Below are 23,483 nucleotides of genomic sequence, written 5' to 3'. Positions count from 1 at the left end.
CACATACTGACACACACACACACACACACACATACTGACACACATACACACATACTGACACCACACACCACACCACACATACTGACACACACACACACACATACACACACACACACACACATACTGACACACACACATACACACATACTGACACACACATACACAACATACACATACACATACACACACATACATACACACACACACACACACATACTGACACACACACACACATACACACACATACTGACACACACACACACATACACACAACACATACTGACACACACACACATACACACATACTGACACACACACATACATACACACATACACACATACTGACACACACACACATACTGACACACACACACACACATACTGACACACACACACACACATACTGACACACACACATACACACACACACACACACACACACACACACACACACATACACACATACTGACACACACACACATACACACATAACTGACACACACACACACACACACACTGACACATACACAACACATACTGACACACACACACCATACACACATACTGACACACACACACATACACACATACTGACACACACAACATACACACATACTGACACACACCACATACCACACATACTACACACACACACACATACTGACACACAACCACACACACATACTGACACACACACACACAGTACTGACACACACACACACACACACACACACCACACACACACACTGACACATACACACATACTGACACCACACACACACACACATACTGACACACACACACACACACACACTGACACATACACACATACTGACACACACACACACACATAGCAAGAACCGGCAATTGGCCCTGTTGGGCCCCCAGGGGTTATGGTATTGTCTGACTGCCCTTACAGTAAGGAACCCCTTCCTATGCTGATGGTAAGATCCCCTTTCCTCCCCACCCCCATGGAATCACTCATTCCCCCTCTCTGGGTAGGGAATCCCTACCTGACTGCCCTTACAGTAAGAACCCCTTCCTATGCTGATGGTGAGATCTCCTTTCCTCCCACCCCAATGAATCATCATCCCCCTTCTGGGTAGGGAACCCCATAAACCTGACTGCCACCTTACATAAGAGAACATGCGATGGGGAGATCCCCTTTGTTCCCCACCCCAATGTATCACCATTCACCCCTCTCTTGGTAGGGAATCCCATAACGCTGACTGCCCCTTACAGTAAGGAACCCCTTCCTATGCTGATGTGAGATCCCCTTTCCTCCCCACCCCAATGTATCACTCATTCCCCCTCTCTTGGTAGGGGAACCCTATAACCTGACTGCCCCTTACAGTAAGGAACCCCTTCCTATGCTGATGGTGAGATCCCCTTTCCTCCCCACCCCCAATGTAATCACTCATTCCCCCTCTCTGGGTAGGGAACCCATAACCTGACTGCCCTTACAGTAAGGAAACCCCTTCCTATGCTGATGGTGCGATCCCCTTTCCTCCCCACCCCCAATGAATCACTCATTCCCCCTCTCTGGGTAGGGAATCCCATAACCTGACTGCCCTTACAGTAAGGAACCCCTTCCTATGCTGATGGTGAGATCCCCTTTCCTCCCCACCCCCAATGTATCACTCATTCCCCCTCTCTGGGTAGGGAACCCCATAACCTGACTGCCCTTACAGTAAGGAACCCCTTCCTATGCTGATGGTGAGATCCCCTTTCCTCCCCACCCCCAATGAATCACTCATTCCCCCTCTCTGGGTAGGGAATCCCATAACCTGACTGCCCTTACAGTAAGGAACCCCATCCTATGCTGATGGTGAGATCCCCTTTCCTCCCCACCCCCAATGTAATCACTCATTCCCCCTCTCTGGGTAGGGAACCCCATAACCTGACTGCCCTTAACAGTAAGGAACCCCTTCCTATGCTGATGGTGAGATCCCCTTTCCTCCCCACCCCCAATGAATCACTCATTCCCCCTCTCTTGGGTAGGGAATCCCATAACCTGACTGCCCTTACAGTAAGGAACCCCATCCTATGCTGATGGTGAGATCCCCTTTCCTCCCCACCCCCAATGAATCACTCATTCCCCTCTCTGGGTAGGGAATCCCATAACCTGACTGCCCTTACAGTAAGGAACCCCATCCTATGCTGATGGTGAGATGCCCTTTCCTCCCCACCCCCAATGTATCACTCATTCCCCCTCTCTGGGTAGGGAATCCCATAACCTGACTGCCCTTACAGTAAGGAACCCCTTCCTATGCTGATGGTGAGATGCCCTTTCCTCCCCACCCCAATGTATCACTCATTCCCCTTTCTGGGTAGGGAATCCCATAACCTGACTGCCCTTACAGTAAGGAACCCCTTCTATGCTGATGGTGAGATCTCCTTTCCTCCCCACCCCCAATGTATCACTCATTCCCCCTCTCTTTGGTAGGGAACCCCATAACCTGACTGCCCTTACAGTAAGGAACCCCTTCCTATGCTGATGGTGAGATGCCCTTTCCTCCCCCCCCCCAATGTATCACTCATTCCCCCTCTCTTGGTAGGGAACCCCATAACCTGACTGCCCTTACAGTAAGGAACCCCTTCCTATGCTAATGGTGAGATCTCCTTTCCCCAAGTCTCACTGAATGTCACCTTTGACGAGGGGAGGACGAGGGGTTAACTGGTTCCACATGAGGGGCCCATTTTCTGCTCAATGAGCACCCGGAGCTCCTGGTTTAGAGGAGACCGATCCTGTAGTAATGTGTGGGCCGCCTGTCCCTCTGATATTGGCCAGCCCTGTGTCCTAATTCTAATTAAATGAGGTTAAGGTTTTACTTGACCTTTAATGACTTACTATCATCAGCCCTACATTGCAGCAGTGTTAGTGTATAAGGGATAGGTACCCCCCTCCTTCCCTCTTCCCCACATTCCACTTGCTCCCCCTACTCCTACATTCTTGCTTGTTCTATTGGCTCCTTATGGGAATAAGCACAGAGCGGCCACTATTAGCCACAGGGAATCCCTGTAACCCTAATGTACATTATCTATTCCTATGTACCCACCCGCTCATGTACCAACACTTGCCTCTTCCCAGCATGCATCGCATCCACAGCTGAGACAGGAAGTTGTACAAAGATGCTCTGAAGCAGTGACTTCCTGAGTGTAGCGAATAGATCAGCTACTGCGCCCCCTGCAGGGGGAATATAACATCTGCGCCTCTATATATCTGTAACCTTGTTATGGGCTAAGGGGGCCCAGCCTGAAGGCCAGTTAGGGGGGGATTTGGGGTGAGTGCTTATTTGTGCCCTGGGTACCCCTGGAACTATAGCGGGGTGACTGTTACCCCAATGTTTCTATATATCTGTAACCTTGTTATGGGCTAAGGGGGCCCAGCCTGAAGGCCAGTTAGGGGGGGATTTGGGGTGAGTGCTTATTTGTGCCCTGGGTACCCCTGGAACTATAGCGGGGTGACTGTTACCCCAATGTTTCTATATATCAGTAACCTGGCTATGGGCTATCGGGGGGGGGGGCCCAGCCTACTCAGCGCTATTTCTGTGTCTCCCGCAGGTCGGGGCATTTTGTGACGTTGATGCCAATAAAATCTCCAAGGGATGTTACACATACGAGGAATCAAAGGTGAGTACAGACGGGTCGGCACGGGGCAGACTTTACCTTGACAGGCAGTTTGGGAGCAGAGAGGAGTGGGCGGGTCCAACTGTTCCTGACTGACAGGTAAAGTCTTCACTCAGAAGCCAGTGAGGAGGGCAGAAGGCTACAGGTTAGGGCTGGCACATTATGTTGGATCCGCGGCCCCCCAGTTGGACAGCTCTGTACTTTATATACACTGGGAGTCCCTGAGTAGGAGGAGACAGTAAATTAAATCCATTCCGTGTGAATAATGAACGCTGGGGGGGGGTGATTGGCCCCTGACAATGCGCCGTTAATAGAACCCCCTGGCGCTTCTGCCCTTATATTTCTCATTTCAGGAGAGACCCAAACCCAAGATCCCAGTTATCCACTTCCAGGACGCAAAGCCGCCATTTGTCGTGTGTGTCAAATTGGTAAGTTGCCTGGGTCACATGGTTCTGCTCGTGTGTCTGGGGGGGGGGGGGGACCAAATGGGCCCCGGTACTGCGGCCCCTGAGAGCTGGCAGTTTAGCCCCATACGGGAGGGCCGGGGAGCAGAGGCCAAACTGGGCAGAACTGGGATGGAAATTCAATCAAAATCTGCTATTTTGTTAAATAATAAGAAGGAAGGCTGGGGGGATGGGGGGCTGCGTGGGGGCTGTGGGGATGCGGGGCTGGGGGGCTGCGGGCGCGTACGTTGGGGGGACACAGAGGGACTGGATATTTTTAGCCTCTTTGATGGTGATTGTTTTCCTTTGCAAAGCCACATCTTACAGGAGCCCGTCCCTTTAATGGGCTGTTTGCCCCCCCCCCCCATCTCACACACAGAGACTGTAATGTGGTCGCATTGAAGCCGGGGATGAAACACTTTCATTGGGGAACCTGGGATCTAAACCATGTGTGGCCCCGCCCCCACGCGGCTCGTAATGGCGGCTCAGCTGGGAGTCTGTTGGGTCTCTGAGCCCCAGTCACAAGCCAAATATTTCTGGTTTCAGAATGGGTCCCTTGTTATTACATAGGAGCAGCGCGCCGTGCACACAGGGGCAGTAACCCATGGCAACCAATCAAATTATTTAATTGTACCTCTTGCAGCTGGTTGGAAAAAACCTTTGGGGTATTGCCCATGGGCAGATTGGCCCAGTCTTGGTAAATAAGCCCCACGGGGCCCTAAATGTTATGTGGCATCTCCTACAAGCTGTGGCACCAAAGGGACAGTCTGGCCTTCTGGGAAACATTCCATCCATTCTCTGTGGCCCTACTGTGACTTTCTGTTTTATTGATTGGCTTTTCAGTGTAGAAGATCCAGGAGCTGGACCAATTAGCATGCCAGTAGGAATGATGTATCTGTTATAGTTCCTAGAGGCAATAGGTGGAGGTTTAAGGGCAATGGCCGCCATTGAGAGTTGGGAAGGAGCAGAGAATGGGATTCAGGGCTGAAGGGGTGTGTAATGTAGGGCCGTGTACAAGTTAGAAAATGGCCGGTGGGCCCCGGGGCCCTTAGCTCAGGGTCCATCTAGTTCCGGTATGGGCCAACACGTTGGGTTTGTAGCCATGTTTCTCTACGAGTCTTGATGGTCAGTTGATAGGAACCCAGTCAGTCTTGTTGCTCAGGGCAGAATCAAACTCAGGACACAGCGCTGTGGGGCAGTAGCTCAAGCCTCCGTACCATGGGGTAGATGTTCCATACTGGCCAATCCCTGTGGGCCTATCTGCCCCCTGTCACTATGGTTTCTCCAGTCTCCACTGCCCAACCAGAAGGAGAGCAGGTTACTGATGTGTGTGTGAATGGAGGCGCCCAAGGTGACTTTCCCATGGCCCAGCGGTTAGGGCTCATTCCTTGTAGCGTTGGGACCTGAGTTCAATTCCAAGCAGAGTAGTTTTTAGCTTGGCTGCCTGAGTTGGCGCTACATAAGGGAAGAAACCCAACCAGACCAAGTTCGACACGGTGGCCAAACGGTAGCATTGCCGGCTTGAAAGCCCTTGGGTCCTGAGTTCAATTCCAGTCTGAGCGTTGTCTGCTTGGAGTTTAGATGTTGTCTCCGTAAGTGCGTCGGCCAACTCCAAAGCAGGTGTGTGCGAATGGCGTATGTTCGGTGGTGTACGAATGGCGTATGTTCGGTGGTGTACGAATGGCGAGTGCGGGAGTAGCCCACGTGGATGCAGGGAAAGCATAGAAACTCCAAGATGGAGTTGGACTCAGGACCCCAGGGTAGAGAGAGGGCAGTGCAGGCACCGGGTCGGCGTTTTGCTTTTTCATTACTTGCCCAGAACTAAAAAAAAATATAAATTCCCTTCACTTATCTGCCCCAGCGGGGATTGAACTCACACCCCCAGCAGCCCAACCTACAGCGCTAATCACTGCGCCACCGTGCCGCTCTCAATAGGAGCTCTTCGTTTGTGATATTTATTGCCTGCCCCGTGGCCCAGAGTCGCTTCAGAACCATCTCTAGAGGCTGCAGAAAGGCCTGAACCTTCATGGATAGAGCGTTGGCCCAGTGGGTTGGGCTGGTGTCCTGCAGCGCTGGGGCCCCGAGTTCAATTCCAACCTCAAATTTATATTGCCGCTATATACAGAAAGGAAGAACTACAGAGCTGGTAGAACAATGACTGGGAATTCTGGGAGTTGTAGTCCGACCAGGAAGTGCCTGCCTATTTGTGTGTATGTGATACAAATCTGGGAATAGCTCTTTTTTATCTTTTTAGCGTTTGAGCGATTTTCTGCTTTTCTTTGATGGGTTCCCCCCACCGATTCCAGCCCAGTCACGAGCAGTCACCCCTTTAATGTGTATTTACTCTGCGCCCATAAACAGGAGAAGAGGGGGGGTAGCCGGGCCCCATGTTGCTTTATGGGCTGCTTCATACACAGGGGCTGGGGGTGCAAGGGTTTGGCTGACAGGTGTTTAACTGCTCCAGGCCCAGCTGCCCCACATCCAGCCAATCAACCAATAGAAGCACAGCAGGTAACGGTAAGTGCTACCTACCTACCTGTAACTTGCCTCCTTGCTCCTAATTCCAGGACCTGACCGGGGGTGGGTTTGAGCAGAACCTGAAGTCTCTGGATCTGAAGGAAGGAGAAGACTTTTATCACTTCAACTGAGCAGGTAAATTCTGTTTCTATTTCTGCCCGGCCAGTTGTGCCCCACCTCACCCCTTTAATATCAGCCACATATAGAACCCCCATCCTGCACGGCTAATTAGCAATTTGTTTACATGCATGGCTGCCCAGAAATCAGTTCAGGCTGCAGCGTGCATCTGAATTACTCACTAACCAGCCATGCAGGATGGGGTTTCAATATGTGGCTGATATTAAAGGGGTGAGGCCGAGCCTGGTCACATGGTCCCTATCCCAGGGGTCCCCCTTGGGGTGACATTTCTCAGGTAACGCTCCATCTAGGTCTCCTGTGTATAAGCGCAGCCTCCGTCAGGTTGGCACCCAGTGGAAGTGTAGAATCGATGGCGCTGGCACCGTGGTACTTGTGTGGGTGCTGTGGCTGGACCTGTAAGGGTTAAAGTGTTGGCGGAGAATGAATTGTGGGAGGAGCAAAGCCCCATCTTACGGTTCTCTGTGCTTTTTGTTTTGTTTGTTCCAGAGAGAAAACACGGAAGGGGGGGCACATCGGGGGCGAGTGGGCGGCCATAGCGACTCAGTGATGTGTGCCCTCCCTCACTGGCACGCACACTCACCTACATAAGGAGGCGCTTTAACCCTGTCCCTGCCGGACAACTCAAGGTGCGCCTTCTCTGGCTGCCTGTGCTTACTCACAGTGACTGGCACAGGGGGGGGAGCCATGGGTGACTGGCACTGGGGGGAGGGGCCATGGCACAAAGTGGGCAGAGAACAGAAATCAGCAGGAACCCGGTTACGTTTCTGGATACGTTTAATGTTCATTGCAGTTTATATACATTTGGTACACGGAACCTTCCGGCGAGGGAGGCGCTGTTCTGCCCCCCGGTCCTGCACTCCCCTTCCCCAGTACAGCAGCAGGTATTTCAGGTGGCACAGATGTCCCTGCTGGCAGACTGCCCCCTGCTGGCCGGGCCACAGCGCTGCACCCCCCGTCAGTCACTGGGTGGAACGTTCCCGTTGTTCTGCGCTCAGGAAGGAGAAACCTGGAAACGAGAAGGGGCTCAGTGTGTTACTGTGGGTTTGTATTTATACAATAAAGGCCGGGATGGAATTCCTGGGTAATCAGTGTGTGTGTCTCACAGATGGGCAGCCGCTGTGCCACTGATACCCCCCCTGCCCCCCCCCCCCGGGTACCAGTGAGTGCCCGGCCCTATTCCCCTGCACAGGGGGGAACAGATTCTGCCCATTCCCCTGCACAAGGGGCCACGCATACCGCCCGTTCCCCTGCGCAAGGGGCCACGCATACCGCCCGTTCCCCTGCGCAAGGGGCCACGCATACCGCCCGTTCCCCTGCGCAAGGGGCCACGCATACCGCCCGTTCCCCTGCGCAAGGGGCCACGCTACGCCCGTTCCCCTGCGCAAGGGCCACGCATACCGCCCGTTCCCCCTGCGCAAGGGGCCACGCATACCGCCCGTTCCCCTGCGCAAGGGGCCACGCATACCGCCCGTTCCCCTGCGCAAGGGGCCACGCATACCGCCCGTTCCCCTGCGCAAGGGGCCACGCATACCGCCCGTTCCCCTGCGCAAGGGGCCACGCATACCGCCCGTTCCCCTGCGCAAGGGGCCACGCATACCGCCCGTTCCCCTGCGCAAGGGGCCACGCATACCGCCCGTTCCCCTGCGCAAGGGGCCACGCATACCGCCCGTTCCCCTGCGCAAGGGGCCACGCATACCGCCCGTTCCCCTGCGCAAGGGGCCACGCATACCGCCCATTCCCCTGCATAAGGGGCCACGCATACTGCTCATTCTGACAAATCTCTGTTCCATTTCCCTCACTGTTATGGTACATAAGTGATTTAGGGCTGTATAGCTGGGGGCCCCTGTTTGGATGTGGCCCTTCAGTGGATCTGGGTAGCTCTCAGCTAAGGGCCCCACAGGTGTGTTGGGCTGGTGTAGGCCTCTGCCAGATACAATGTGACGTGTTGCTCAGTAGGTAAGTCACCAAATATAAAGTGGGGTCCCTGTGCCCCACATGAAGTTTGAGTGCCCATCTCTGTGCCAACGTGGCCCTTACAATACTGACAGCCAAAGTTGTAGTTGAACAACAGCTGGGGAGCTCTGCTTGTATCAGAGGCAGATGAGTGTGACCCCAGTACGCCCACTGTATCCAAATCTGCACGGTGGATTAGAAAGGGAACCCTAGGGGGCCCCAACACATCCCGCTGTGTGAAATCTAATCCCGCCCCCAGCATTGAGCGCCCACCGTGAAATGCGCTGACAGGGAAACGGCACGTTGGCACGTTGTTGTGTGCTCCGAGCCCACTCGCCATCTCCCCGCTCACTGCTATCGGGTATCCGGGGCCTTTCCTCCCATTAACTGCCCCAGGGCTGTATGGGGCGCCGCTACCATCTGGCTCACATTACTTTGCATCGCAGCCCTGGGGAGGGGGGGCATGTACAGTAAAGCCCGGCACTCACCTTGGTCACTAGGGTAGGTCTGGGCACTTTCAATAAATCGCACAGGTGGTTCCGCTGCTCCCGGACAGTAGGTAAGTCGGCATCCCTGGAACAGAAAGGAACCGCTGGGTGTCGGGCTCACAGGGTTTGTGTGGAGCTGCCATGCACAACTCCCTCAGCAGCACATACACCCCAACAGTACATATGGGTAGGGGGTGCCATAGTGTTTCCCTTAGACAGTACAGTATGGGGGTACAGCTTATTGTGTGCCCAGAACATTCCTTCTCTGTATATTTGTATTTATACATATGGGTAGGGGGTGCCATAGTGTTTCCCTTAGACAGTACAGTATGGGGGTACAGCTTATTGTGTGCCCAGAACATTCCTTCTCTGTATATTTGTATTTATACATATGGGTAGGAGGTGCCATAGTGTTTCTGACACAGGGATGTATATTTGGCACAGAGAATACCGGTAGTCAGTATCCCTGTTCCCTCCCCGCTGAGTTGCATTTTCCAAGCTGGCGGCTTCAAAGGCTTCTGGGATTTCAGCACATTTTTAATAACCTCCAAAAGATCCCTCAAATCATGCTTTTCAGAAGCAGCAAATTCCTGCTTTATCCTCGGGGCCCAGAAGGGTTAGTACCGACCCACTCACCCCGGAACCCTAAACTCGCCCCAAACTCAACTTGAGAAATGTCCTCTGGAACAGAACTGTTCTGCTGTCCTTTTTCAGCCTGGCCCTTGGTCCCTGATTGGCCCTTACGTGTCCCTTCTCCTCCTGGCCCCAAGGTGTCATACCCCACAGTGTATAATGTGCATCAGCCCCTGCCCCAGTGAGCTTACAATCTAAGGTCCCTATCCCATTCCCATCAGCCCCTGCCCCAGTGAGCTTACAATCTAAGGTCCCTATCCCATTCCCATCAGTCCCTGCCCCAGTGAGCTTACAATCTAAGGTCCCTATCCCATTCCCATCAGTCCCTGCCCCAGTGAGCTTACAATCTAAGGTCCCTATCCCATTCCCATCAGCCCCTGCCCAGTGAGCTTACAATCTAAGGTCCCTATCACATTCCCATCAGCCCCTGCCCCAGTGAGCTTACAATCTAAGGTCCCTATCACATTCCCATCAGCCCCTGCCCCAGTGAGCTTACAATCTAAGGTCCCTATCACATTTCCCATCAGCCCCTGCCCCAGTGAGCTTACACTCTAAGGTCCCTATCCCATTCCCATCAGCCCCTGCCCCAGTGAGCTTACAATCTAAGGTCCCTATCCCATTCCCATCAGTCCCTGCCCCAGTGAGCTTACAATCTAAGGTCCGTATCCCATTCCCAGACTAGAGAGAATTCATTTGGGAGCCAATGAAGCTGCCTGTATCTATGCAGGAGTAAGGGGCCCAAGGGTTGGCCAATGCTGTGAGTAGGTAAGTGGGCCAGGAGGAAGTGCCAAATCACAGTAAGGCGGGGCTTAGCCCCCATAGGTGGGAGGGCCTGCCTTACTGGGAATAGAGCACTTTTCGGCAGTGTCCCATGGCAAGAAGCCGAGTGCTGCTGAGGGAGGGGACAAACTACTCACCAAGTGGAGTCGCTCAGTACGGCCATGACTTCATCCAGGATTTCTGGCTCGACCACGTCGTCGTACGTAAGGAGCATCTCGTACACCTCGCTGGCTGTCGTCTTCCTGATCTGCGAGAGTGAAGCAGTCAGTTTGGTCACTTACCCCCAGCTGTCTCTCTGGCCTCGGCACTGGCAGTGAAACGGTTACAGCCCATATCCATGCAGCGTTACTGTAACTCTTTCAGTGCCAGAGCCTGACCCTTGCATGATCTGTGAGCCAGTTCCATTGCCTGTTGGGCTGAACTACACCCCTCACATGCCAATACACCTCCCTCTCCCATATTTTATTGGCTTTTTATTCCATCTGCGCTGAACCCTGTGTGGCTCTTATTAAAGGGGAACTAAACCTTCAGTGTAGCCTGATCTGGTGAGATAATGTGCGGCACATGGGTGCAAAATCACCTCACTAGTGTAAAGGGTAGAACTGCCCTGGGGGGGGTGAGGGTTGGGGGGCACTTACTCTCGGGAATGGGTGGCAAACCAGAAGCAGCAGCTGAAACAGAACCTTCTTTCGGATATCTCCGGGGAACTGGATCAGGCCGCAGAACCTGGAAGGGAATGAACACATATAAGTGGGAGAGCAGGGGTGCTGTGTTCCTGTGGGGGGAGGGGAGGGTGCCCCTCTCCTTCCCAGAAAGTGTTTATTGTAAGAGAATAGAAGCTGAGGGGCTGGACTGGGCCATGGCTAGCAGCTGTCCCACTGGCCTCACCTGTAGGATTCTGGCCTCACCTGTAGGATTCTGGCACTGGCAGCCAATGGGAATCCTACTGGAAATTGTTCAGCTAATGTCTTATATGGGGCGCAGCACTGCTGCCTGGGGGGCTATGCCTGCTCCGAGTTGCTCAGAGATGTTCTCTCCCACAGCCGGGGACCTACTTACACAGCAATACTGGATCTCAGCTTCTGGATGTCTTTGGATCGCTTGATCTCTTCTCTGCAGAGGGACAGTAGGTCGGAGGCAAACGGGTGGCTGTAGGGGAAACACAGCGCATCAGGGTTATAATCCTTACTGTACTGCTGCCCTCCTGGGGGCAGAATCCCAAGCAGAACAGGGTATGGTATGTAATGTTATGCAGGTAGCTTTAACACTTGCTCCCCCTTGTGGAGGAAAGAGACAAGAGCAGCTGTGGGTTGGTTGCTGCCGGTGGGGCTGCCATGTTATAGAGAACAAGATGGCCGCTGCCCGCGGTGTTTATTCAGCTGCAGGTACCCAGCAAGAACATAAACAGGACTCACCCACTGACCTCAGATTAGGGGGAGATTTACTCATTTAATCTGTCAGCCCCCATTGGCTGCAGCCGGCTATTAGTGGCCGGGAAATGGCTCTTTTAGGCAGTTTTCATTAATAGCGGATAATAATTTGCACCTGATCTCAATTTGCTAATTCCTCATTAAACGGCCAGAAATCCTTCTAATGTTACCGTCTGTGGGAACGTCGGCATCTTTCTCTTCTGTATTGTGCCCCCGCCCTCCTGCTGAAATGGCAAAATATGATTGGTTCCAGCGGCACAATTAGCTGCAATGCGGAGCAAAGGAACATCATCCGCTTCATTGTTATCTGTTGTGCAACATGGAAATCACTTCTGTCCGACACCGAAACGGGGATCTCCAGATCTTTATTGGGTTATGGCCATTATGGTACAAACATACGGAAACAGTTCCAGGGGTACCCAGGGCACAAATAAGCACTCACCCCAAATCCCCCCCTAACTGGCCTTCAGGCTGGGCCCCCTTAGCCCATAACAAGGTTACAGATATATAGAAACATTGGGGTAACAGTCACCCCGCTATAGTTCCAGGGGTACCCAGGGCACAAATAAGCACTCACCCCAAATCCCCCCCTAACTGGCCTTCAGGCTGGGCCCCCTTAGCCCATAACAAGGTTACAGATATATAGAAACATTGGGGTAACAGTCACCCCGCTATAGTTCCAGGGGTACCCAGGGCACAAATAAGCACTCACCCCAAATCCCCCCCTAACTGGCCTTCAGGCTGGGCCCCCTTAGCCCATAACAAGGTTACAGATATATAGAAACATTGGGGTAACAGTCACCCCGCTATAGTTCCAGGGGTACCCAGGGCACAAATAAGCACTCACCCCAAATCCCCCCCTAACTGGCCTTCAGGCTGGGCCCCCTTAGCCCATAACAAGGTTACAGATATATAGAAACATTGGGGTAACAGTCACCCCGCTATAGTTCCAGGGGTACCCAGGGCACAAATAATCACTCACCCCAAAATCCCCCCCTAACTGGCCTTCAGGCTGGGCCCCCTTAGCCCATAACAAGGTTACAGATATATAGAAACATTGGGGTAACAGTCACCCCGCTATAGTTCCAGGGGTACCCAGGGCACAAATAAGCACTCACCCCAAATCCCCCCCTAACTGGCCTTCAGGCTGGGCCCCCTTAGCCCATAACAAGGTTACAGATATATAGAAACATTGGGGTAACAGTCACCCCGCTATAGTTCCAGGGGTACCCAGGGCACAAATAAGCACTCACCCCAAATCCCCCCCTAACTGGCCTTCAGGCTGGGCCCCCTTAGCCCATAACAAGGTTACAGATATACAGAAACATTGGGGTAACAGTCACCCCGCTATAGTTCAGGGGTACCCAGGGAATCTCGGGGCCACGGTGGGGCAGGGAATTTGGGAGGATTTGAAACTGATCTGACAAGATTGCTCTGAGCAGAAGACGTTGGAACAAAGAGCAGTAGAGGAGGGACATTAGGTAGTGGGGGCCATTAGGTAAGGGGGAACCATATGCCGGCTGCCCGTGCCAAGGCCTCACTCTCCTGCACGCGCCAGTTGCGCCTCTGGGAGCGGAACCCAAACCTCTCGCACAAAGACGTCGCTCTCATTCCTCACTTGGAGGAAATTGGGGAAATTCCATGAAAAGGTGAAGATTCCAAGAGAAACGAAGCTGCACCTGGCGGGGAGGCCGACGCCTCACCCAAATGATATGAAATTCCCCCATTAATGTTGGGAAGGAGCTGACGGGCAGCTGGGAGGGGGCAGAAAGGGCAGCTGGGAGGGGGCGCTATGCTACTGATTTTACAGCAAGAGACACCCCTGCAACATTGTATGTATTGTATAGAGTCACTGGGCAATATGGCTGCCCTAAAGCCAAGCAATAGGGTTTTGCTATGGCTAAGCAGTATGGCAGCCCCCTTCATTAATATATATAAAATATACTACAAGTCTTACTTTTCCTCCTGTGTGTAGATATCAAAGCAGCCATTGGCCAACATCTGGTCCAACATTTTCAGTAGGGGAATGGAGACTCTAGAAGGGAAAGAGAGAGTTCCAGTGAGTGGGGCTGTGTCCCCCTTTGCAGAATCGCCCTTGAAATGTACCCCATGCACATACTGGACACTTAGAACACCCCATATTGGCTGTACAGTAGCCAATCAGCCGTGCCACAGTGGCCTTTCTAAGTGTTCCAGGTCAGGGTGCCTCGCTGGCACACACACAGGGTTCTAGGGCAAGGCAGAGAGGCCATGACGGGGGTGGGGGTAGAATACCTGTCGATGTGCTGATTGTCACGGAAGACCTGGAGCAGCGAGGCGGAGAAGGCGTCCATTTGTTCCGTGTCGTTCTGTATTGCCCGAAGGTACTCGAACAGCCCCTGCGCAGAGTATCGCACCTGTATACCAGGGACACAAACAGGAACATGGTATGAAGCCATTGCTAGTAGTGCCCATTCAGTGGGGATGCTGTAACTAAAGGGTTAATGCCAGGATAATTACCCCCCCCCCCCAGCTGGCTCTGACTTCCCCTTGGTTAGGGGCCAATGATAACCAGGTCCTGACATAACTGAGGCACAGGGAATTGCTCCCTCTGGTGGCGGGGGTGGGACTGCGCTTGGGCCCTGTGGCTGGGATGGTTACAGGGGGCGCTGTGAGGGTGAAACCTCGAGACCCAAGGAATGTGCCGGTGAGTGAATCCGGGGGCGCCGATGCCGTGGGTTGGGGGTGGCACCACAGATATGTAGCGGTTTATAACAGGGAATTATAAGGGAGGGAATAAGCGCTGAAAGCTTTGATATATGTGATACCCCAGGGGGGGCAGGATGGTTCCAACCCCCCAGCTATGTAACAGAATATGAGACTTTGGCAGAGTGCCCCCCTTCCCTATAATTATTAATACGGCTCAGCGTACGCTGGAATAAAAGCAGCCGGGGGAGAGTGCCGCTACCCCATCCCTCGGGTCAGGAAAACCCCAAAAAATAACAAAAAGCCACATAAGAAGGTCGGTCCCGGCGGGAAGCCAGATATTCCATATACATTATAGGGGGCACGGTGCCACCCCCAGGGCCAGGCAAATGGAATCTCCCAGATAAGGGAAAGCAGTTTCCGTGTCCCTGGAATCCTGCCGGCCCCTCTGGCACTGACGGCTCCTGCGTGTCGTTGGCCAATGGGAAACTCACACTCCTGAGCCGCCAGTTTGGTTACCATGGAACCTGGCTAAGCAACGGCCAATGCAGCAGTAACGTAATCCTCACACTCGCACATAATGGATATTCCTTGTGACTTACCAGGAGCGCGTCCAGCCGACGTGGGGCCCCCAGCTCCGCCATTTACTAACTCTCTCTAGTTCTGGGCTCTTAATGCAGATCTGAGAGAACCATTTAGCTCTGCTGCAGGCTGGCTGTACCGGGCAGAACCATTTAGCTCTGCTGCAGGCTGGCTGTGCCGGGCAGAACCATTTAGCTCTGCTGCAGGCTGGCTGTACCGGGCAGAACCATTTAGCTCTGCTGCAGGCTGGCTGTGCCGGGCAGAACCATTTAGCTCTGCTGCAGGGCTGCTGTGCCGGGCAGAACCATTTAGCTCTGCTGCAGGCTGGCTGTGCCGGGCAGAACCATTTAGCTCTGCTGCAGGCTGGCTGTACGGGCAGAACCATTTAGCTCTGCTGCAGGCTGGCTGTGCCGGGCAGAACCATTTAGCTCTGCCTGCAGGCTGGCTGTGCCGGGCAGAAACCATTTAGCTCTGCTGTAGGCTGGCTGTGCCGGGCAGAACCATTTAGCTCTGCTGTAGGCTGGCTGTGCCGGGCAGAACCATTTAGCTCTGCTGCAGGCTGGCTGTGCCGGGCAGAACCATTTAGCTCTGCTGCAGGCTGGCTGTGCCGGGCAGAACCATTTAGCTCTGCTGCAGGCTGGCTGTGCCGGGCAGAACCATTTAGCTCTGCTGCAGGCTGGCTGTGCCGGGCAGAACCATTTAGCTCTGCTGTAGGCTGGCTGTGCCGGGCAGAACCATTTAGCTCTGCTGTAGGCTGGCTGTGCCGGGCAGAACCATTTAGCTCTGCTGTAGGCTGGCTGTGCCGGGCAGAACCATTTAGGTGTGTAGCAGTCTGGGCAGCAGAGGTGCCGTGGGCTCTGGAGTGGGAGTGGGGTGGGTATGGGGTGTTAGAGAGGGAAGGAATGGCACCCTGCTGCTTCAGGTGAGGGAGTTACGGGCCCCACATTCAGCACACGCTGGTACTGGTCTGACCCTGCTCAGAAAATCAGAATCCGGACACTTTGGGACAAGGAATCATTGTCTTTATCCTACAGTGTTGGGCACATTGTGCCCCCGGCGTCACACCCCCTGCACCCACACATTGTGCCCCCGGCGTCACACCCCCTGCACCCACACATTGTGCCCCCGGCGTCACACCCCCTGCACCCACACATTGTGCCCCCGGCGTCACACCCCCTGCACCCACAATTGTGCCCCCGGCGTCACACCCCCTGCACCCACACATTGTGCCCCCGGCGTCACACCCCCCTGCACCCACCACATTGTGCCCCCGGCGTTCACACCCCCCTGCACCCACACATTGTGCCCCCGGCGTCACACCCCCTGCACCCACACATTGTGCCCCCGGCGTCACACCCCCTGCACCCACACATTGTGCCCCCGGCGTCACACCCCCTGCACCCACACATTGTGCCCCCGGCGTCACACCCCCTGCACCCACACATTGTGCCCCCGGCGTCACACCCCCTGCACCCACACATTGTGCCCCCGGCGTCACACCCCCTGCACCCACACATTGTACCCCCGGCCTCACACCCCCTGCACCCACACATTGTGCCCACAGAACAGGGATCCCGGGAGTTGCTCCCTCCTCCCCTCGTACTGCACCACAGAGCTGCCAATATATAAACGGAAAGTGTTACAGCAAACTCCCAGCATCCTCCTGTCTCCAGCCTCCATCTCTGCACCCACCTGAACCTCCCTCTGTGCGGATGTGGGGAGCCCTGGGTAGGGTGGGGTCTCCGGGCCCTGCTCATACAATTCCTCTCTGGCAGTCTTTCCTATTCAATGGCTCCAACATAATAATGAGAATGATTCCCTTCCCAGATGTAACCCAACCTGAGTGCGCCGCCACTTTGCCTTTCATCCCTTCTAACTGTCAGCCCCCCATGGGCAAGAAGGAACTAGCCAGCCGCTGAACGTGGGAAATAGGCAGAAAGGGTGCGGGATGCGGTGCCAGCTGAAACTGACAGTGAGCGGATGGAATGGGCAAAGGGGCAGTTAACGTGGCACAGACTCAGGTACCGCGGGGCAAGTTCTATAAGGACACAATGCGGTGCCGGATTCACAATGGGGCAGAGGCAGTGAGGTCTGGGGTAATCTGATCGTTTGACCCCTGGGCCAACAACTGGATCATACCAAGTGCCTAGGGAGACTTTTATCTTTTTTAGCTTTATATTCCTATAGGAAAGTATCAGTAGCACAAATGGCTATGGAGCAGCAGCCCTGCAGTGCAGATCCCAGGCTCTGGGGGCAGTATAACAAGACTTACCCTGCGCTGATCATATGTGCCTAGAATTCCCCCTAATACATATAATAGAGTTATGGGACCTGTAATCCGGAATGTGTGGACCCTGGGTTTTTCTGTAATTTGGATCTCCGTACCTTAAGTCTACTGCAATATCAATTAAACATTAATTAAACCCAATAGGACTGTTCTGCCCCAATAAGGGGTAATTATATCTTAGTTGGGATCAAGTACAGGTACTGTTTTATTATTACAGAGAAAAAGGGAATCATTTAACCATTAAATAAACCCAATAGGGCTGTTCTGCCCCAATAAGGGGTAATTATATCTTAGTTGGGATCAAGTACAGGTACTGTTTTATTATTACAGAGAAAAGGGAATCATTTAACCATTAAATAAACCCAATAGGGCTGTTCTGCCCCCAATAAGGGGTAATTATATCTTAGTTGGGATCAAGTACAGGTACTGTTTTATTATTACAGAGAAAAGGGAATCATTTAACCATTAAATAAACCCAATAGGGCTGTTCTGCCCCAATAAGGGTAATTATATCTTAGTTGGGATCAAGTACAGGTACTGTTTTATTATTACAGAGAAAAGGGAATCATTTAACCATTAAATAAACCCAATAGGGCTGTTCTGCCCCCAATAAGGGGTAATTATATCTTATTGGGATCAAGTACAAGTACTGGTTTTATTATTACAGAGAAAAGGGAATCATTTAACCATGAAATAAACCCAATAGGGCTGTTCTGCCCCAATAAGGGGTAATTATATCTTAGTTGGGATCAAGTACAGGTACTGTTTTATTATTACAGAGAAAAGGGAATCATTTAACCATGAAATAAACCCAATAGGGCTGTTCTGCCCCAATAAGGGGTAATTATATCTTAGTTGGGATCAAGTACAGGTACTGTTTTATTATTACAGAGAAAAGGGAATCATTTAACCATTAAATAAACCCAATAGGGCTGTTCTGCCCCAATAAGGGGTAATTATATCTTAGTTGGGATCAAGTACAGGTACTGTTTTATTATTACAGAGAAAAGGGAATCATTTAACCATTAAATAAACCCAATAGGGCTGTTCTGCCCCAATAAGGGGTAATTATATCTTAGTTGGGATCAAGTACAGGTACTGTTTTATTATTACAGAGGAAAAGGAAATTAGAATTATTTGAATGAAATGGAGTCAATGGGAGATGCCTTCCTGTCATTTGGAACTTTCCGCATAACAGGTTTCAGGATAACAGATCCCATACACAGTTAGCTACATTTGCTACACTCAGTAGGCCAGTTCCCAGCAGTCAGTATGTTTAGGTTCTATTCGGGCCCATACAGTACAAAGCTGCTGCTGCCTGGATTGTGACATGAAATAATTGGATGTGAGTTTTCCCTGCGCTGATCCTGCTTTTGCCCCCGGATAACTGCTTCCAGGTTTTATAAACACTTCCCGATGCTCCGTGTAGGAAAGGGGCCGTTTAATGAAGTGTATTTAGGTAGGAGCGAGCTAACGGCAATCTGGGGCTTTCTATAGGCCGACGCCGTCTCATTAGTATTAGCCACGCGCCAAACAGCTCTGGCACAACACACACACAGTGAGATATCGTTACAATCACTGACTTGTTTAGCTATTACATTAATGTTTAATATGATGCTGACATTGATATTCTGAGGCAATTTGCAATTGGTCTTCATTTTCTATTGTTTGTGTTTTTTTACTTATTTAACTTTTTGTTCAGCAGCTCCCCAGTTCTTAATTTCAGTGGCTATCTGGTTGCTAGGGTCTTGTTTACCTTAGTAACCAGGCAGTGGGTTAAATGAAAGACTGGAATATGAAAAGGAGAGGGGCTGAATAGCAAGATAAGTAATAAAAAGTAACAATATTCTTACATTTGTAAGCGCCAGAGCAATAGTTTTGGGCTGTCAGGGTCAGTGACCCCCCATTTGAAAGCTGGAATAATGTAAAAGTGGAAGGCAAAAAGTATCAAAAAATAACGAAGACCAATTGCAAAGTTGTTAGGGTAACATGCTAAAAGTTAATGTAAACCCTTTAAGAGGGTACCTAGGGACCCCTGCCCATGTAGCCCATTAGAGACGACGTTCCCTAATTTACTGAAGGCTTGGGGTGCTACAGTTATAGTTGCCCCGCAACCCCCCCAACTCTCCCAAGCACACTGCTGTTAGTATGGAAGCAGCCCAACTGCGCCCTCTGCAGGACTGGAACCTGTAAGGCAGTGAGATGGATTGCCCTGTCTGCCCTTTTGCCCAATACCCCCCTGACATAAACCTGGGCACAAAGCCTTTCTGACTGGCACCCAGAGCTCTCACACTATCTGACTGCAGAGATACTCAGGGTGTAGAAAATATAGGCTATTGGTTGTTTGTAAGTAATGTATCAAAGGGCTGGGGGTACTCACCGTAGACTCAGTAAGTCCTCCCACCGACACCGTCAGGCCCATTAGTACATAGTACCGATATGTGGCTAATCCCAGTAACTGGGTGATCCGGGGAAAGGCTTGCGAGGGCGCGTTCCAGTTTAGGGATTCCGCTTGCGTTCTGTTCAGACAAAATACTGCTTAGTATTAAATGCTCTACTCTCCCCTTATGTAAATATTGTCCATCCGGCCAGGGCCCTGCATTGTTATCTGGAACATCCAAATGATGTGCAACGTTATATTCAGTCCCCAAGCCTGATTCGCTAAGTCATGGAACATGAATCTTGGCTTCAATGTACCAGGTCAGCGAGACTATCCCATGCTCTTTAGGACCCAGTGACAAAATGTGTAGGTGGTGGGATTGATGGAATATAGGGGTTAAATCTGAAGCGGAACCAATTAGAAAGGCAGATGAAGTGGTTACCTGGGAAATATCCTCTCCAGTTCTTCCCGATGTGGGACATGTGGGACTGGCGGGTCACTGAAGTAAAGCAGATTAAGGAAGACAGATCCGGCAAAGGCTCGGTACCGGTCTATTTTCTCGGCAGATTGCTGGGAGAGGGCGCACATCATCCGCTGGACACTGCAAAACAATCGCAGATATGTGGTCACTGAACAGATTCCCGACCCTTCCATATATATATATATATCTTTATTATCTGTACCACTTACAAGTCAGGGTCCAGCAGATCTGCCTCAGTCTGGGCAACCAATAGCGTCACATCCTGAAGGCTGGCCATCGCTGCCTCCCGCACCCTGGCCAATAAACAGGACAATAAGCCAAAGGATTCCTTATAACACATGAGAGTATTAGAGAGCTTGCATTTGCCAGTAGGACCCCTCAATGGCCTATCCTTATATTTTCTAGTATATATTTTTTTAGTTATTTCACTTTTTCAGTTCAGTTTGGAGTTTCAGCAGCTATGTGGTTGCTAGGGTCCAACTTACCTAAGCAACCATGGAGTGGTTTGAATGAGAGACTGGTATATGAATAGGAAAGGGATTAAATAGAAAAACAGTTATAAAAAGTAACAATAAAACTGGAGCCTCACAGAGCAATAGGGTTTGGCTGCCGGGGTCACTGACCCCCATTTGAAAGCTGCAAAGAGAAGAAGGCGGCAAAGAGTTCAAAAACTACGAAAAATAAATAATGAAGACCAATTGTTGATTAGAATTGGCCAATTCTATAACATACTCGAAAGAGAACCGCCCCTTCAAATGAAAGCCAATCCAACACCTCAAGGCCCAGCTAAGTGGCCATTCCGGCCCCTCCGTATTGTCTCATTATGAGAGGATGAGAGCTTTGGCTTTGTGACATTCCCGCTGGTACTAACAATGCACCAAAGCTGTCTCATTCATGGGCCTCTGGGCTGTCACCCTGTCACTTTCCTGCTAATAAGTTTTATTTGTATTATTGTGCAATTCAGGCCTGAGGGAAAAGCTTGTCTCAAAAACAGCCCAGCGGGGCCCCCCAGTGGCCACAGACAGATGAGCGAATGTCTCGCTGGGAAAGACAACAGGAAAGTCATTGAGCCCTACTTGGCTGTCTATGGAAACACCAACTCCTTACTGCTGGCCCATGGCCTTCTGGGTATCAGCCAGCTGAGAGGTAACGGCAGTGGCACCTTGGTGGGGGAGCCAATCACTGGGTTTATTCACCTATGTGACCATTAAGCCCATCGTGGCACCTTTACATGTGCATTAATGACTAATTAGTGCTGCATATGTAGCATTATGTTGATTATATTGATTCTCCAGTGTAATTCCCTAAAGCTCCGAGTGTGGTTAGAACAACATGGCTGTCGGAGATAAGGGCAAGCTAAACCAATGGAAGGATATGGGGGTAGGGGAATAGTGCAGGGGTCGGGGGGGCACCTGAGAGCCTCACACCGATGTCAATAGTTCATATATAAGGGGAAGCTGCTGGGTATTATCATTCCTGGGGATTATGGGGATATGAATGTCTGCGGATGACACTCAGTCTGCCTGCCAGCTCCTATGAAACCCGAGAGCACAAATCTGGGATAACTGCATTTTTTGCCTTTGTTTTATTAACACTAAACTCAGTCTGAGCCTCGGCTTTGGGTGGCTGCTAGGGGGGCTGCGCCATTATTGGGAGAGAAAGGGGCAATTGTGATTAGAGTGTCTAAAGGGGGCCATACGCGGGCGGATTTCAGGCCCTTTACACCTTATCTGCCCGTGTAGGGGCACCCCTGCCGGCCTACCCAACCCATATCTGGCCTAAAATCAGTCAGATTTGATTTTCTCTTGGATCAGGGACCGTATTGGCTCGTTGATGCAGTTTTAGGCCAGGTATTGGTCGGGGGTGCCCACACACAGGCAGAAAAGCTGCCCAATCTGTCGGCCCATGTATGGCCACCTTAGTTGGGCATATCAGGAGAAGATCCGCTCGTCTGGCAATATAACCGTGTATGGCCATCTTAAAAGAAGAAATCTGGCAGCTCCCATCCATATGGATAAATACTAATATACAGTTGCAGTATAGGAGCTGGCTAACAGGGTAACGCTAGAGGCTATAGGGCATCCAAGGGCTCAGCTTTATGGGCTGCAATGTCGGATCTGCCCTTGCGGAGCGATGCACAGTCACTGGAAACAGGGGGCAATAAGGATGAACTGACAGATTCCAGGAAAGTTAATAATCTGTATATCATCTTTTGTAGCTGAGTTGGTGTTTTACTTGTGAAATACTAGCCTCTGACTGCCCCCTGGTGGCTAATCTATAACTTGCATTGGTTTGATCTTCCAACAACATTAAAGATAGTGGCAGAGTTTCAGAGTCAGTAGAACATCTAGACACCCACAGGCCCCATCCCATATCCTGCAGGAACAGCTTTCCCAGAATGCCTGATGTGCATGTAACAGGGGGCAAAGGGTTACTTGCTCTCTCCATATTCTAAATGGAATTTCTGTGACAACGATTACTGAAATAAAGGGGTCCCTGGGAGCCCCGAAATCCCACCGCATACTAAGCAGTGAACTTTTCTGTGTAGTTAATTACCCCTGGGCTTTCTATGTATCCGGAACCCTCTTCCTACAGCCATTTTACCCCACAACATGTGCAATAAATCAGCCGGTTGGATTTACCAAGTCACAGGCAAATCACTTTTACCACAACTGCTGACGTCTGTGCGATTCTTTGTATTTCCCGAGCCGCTGCACCACAAACACCTTTAGGCTACGGCGGGTACATTTCACAGAATGTGTCTCTCGCGTCAGATTGAAACCACAGTCCGAGGCGAGAGAAGAGAAAAGTTCTGAACTGTAATTTTTAGATCAGGGAAATGATTCCGGCCCCTGGAACTAACATTATATTAGAGATGATTCTTTGGTCCAATCGGTTTCCACCTACAGCTGCTAAACCACATCCTCTGACAGTGAGTTATGTTCAGCTACAGCTTGGAAAGGGATTTCTATGAAGAGGACAAGCCAAAGTCAAAGTGAGAAGCCAATGGGAACACAGTGGAACTATAGTATGGGTAAAGGGGTTGTTCAACTTGA

At 51.5% G+C, this 23,483-nt stretch overlaps 2 protein-coding genes across 4 annotated transcripts in view; one reads left to right on the top strand and one right to left on the bottom strand.

The window, feature by feature from the left end:
• The window catches only part of b3gntl1 (UDP-GlcNAc:betaGal beta-1,3-N-acetylglucosaminyltransferase like 1), a 35,746-nt gene extending 27,933 nt beyond the window's left edge, over window positions 1-7,813 (top strand). For both annotated transcript variants that reach the window (XM_031894289.1, XM_031894290.1), the window contains exons 5-8: window positions 3,565-3,633; window positions 3,984-4,058; window positions 6,641-6,725; window positions 7,215-7,813. In XM_031894289.1, the coding sequence (XP_031750149.1) occupies window positions 3,565-3,633; window positions 3,984-4,058; window positions 6,641-6,721 (225 nt within the window). In that variant the 3' untranslated portion in view covers window positions 6,722-6,725; window positions 7,215-7,813. The remainder of the gene's footprint in view (window positions 1-3,564; window positions 3,634-3,983; window positions 4,059-6,640; window positions 6,726-7,214) is intronic.
• The window catches only part of tbcd (tubulin folding cofactor D), a 115,147-nt gene continuing 99,148 nt past the window's right edge, over window positions 7,485-23,483 (bottom strand). Inside the window, exons 31-40 of one of the 2 annotated variants that reach the window (XM_031894165.1) lie at window positions 20,637-20,720; window positions 20,389-20,547; window positions 19,947-20,085; window positions 14,287-14,408; window positions 13,970-14,047; window positions 11,642-11,731; window positions 11,221-11,308; window positions 10,720-10,829; window positions 9,170-9,254; window positions 7,485-7,734 (exon numbers count right to left, since the gene is read on the bottom strand). In XM_031894165.1, the coding sequence (XP_031750025.1) occupies window positions 7,720-7,734; window positions 9,170-9,254; window positions 10,720-10,829; window positions 11,221-11,308; window positions 11,642-11,731; window positions 13,970-14,047; window positions 14,287-14,408; window positions 19,947-20,085; window positions 20,389-20,547; window positions 20,637-20,720 (970 nt within the window). In that variant the 3' untranslated portion in view covers window positions 7,485-7,719. 2 annotated transcript variants of the gene reach the window in all.

Source organism: Xenopus tropicalis, chromosome 10 (genome assembly GCF_000004195.4).
Source record: "Xenopus tropicalis strain Nigerian chromosome 10, UCB_Xtro_10.0, whole genome shotgun sequence".
Classification (NCBI taxonomy): Eukaryota; Metazoa; Chordata; class Amphibia; order Anura; family Pipidae; genus Xenopus; species Xenopus tropicalis.
Note: the sequence above shows the minus strand (reverse complement) of the source record. Positions and strands in the feature narration are given on the sequence as shown.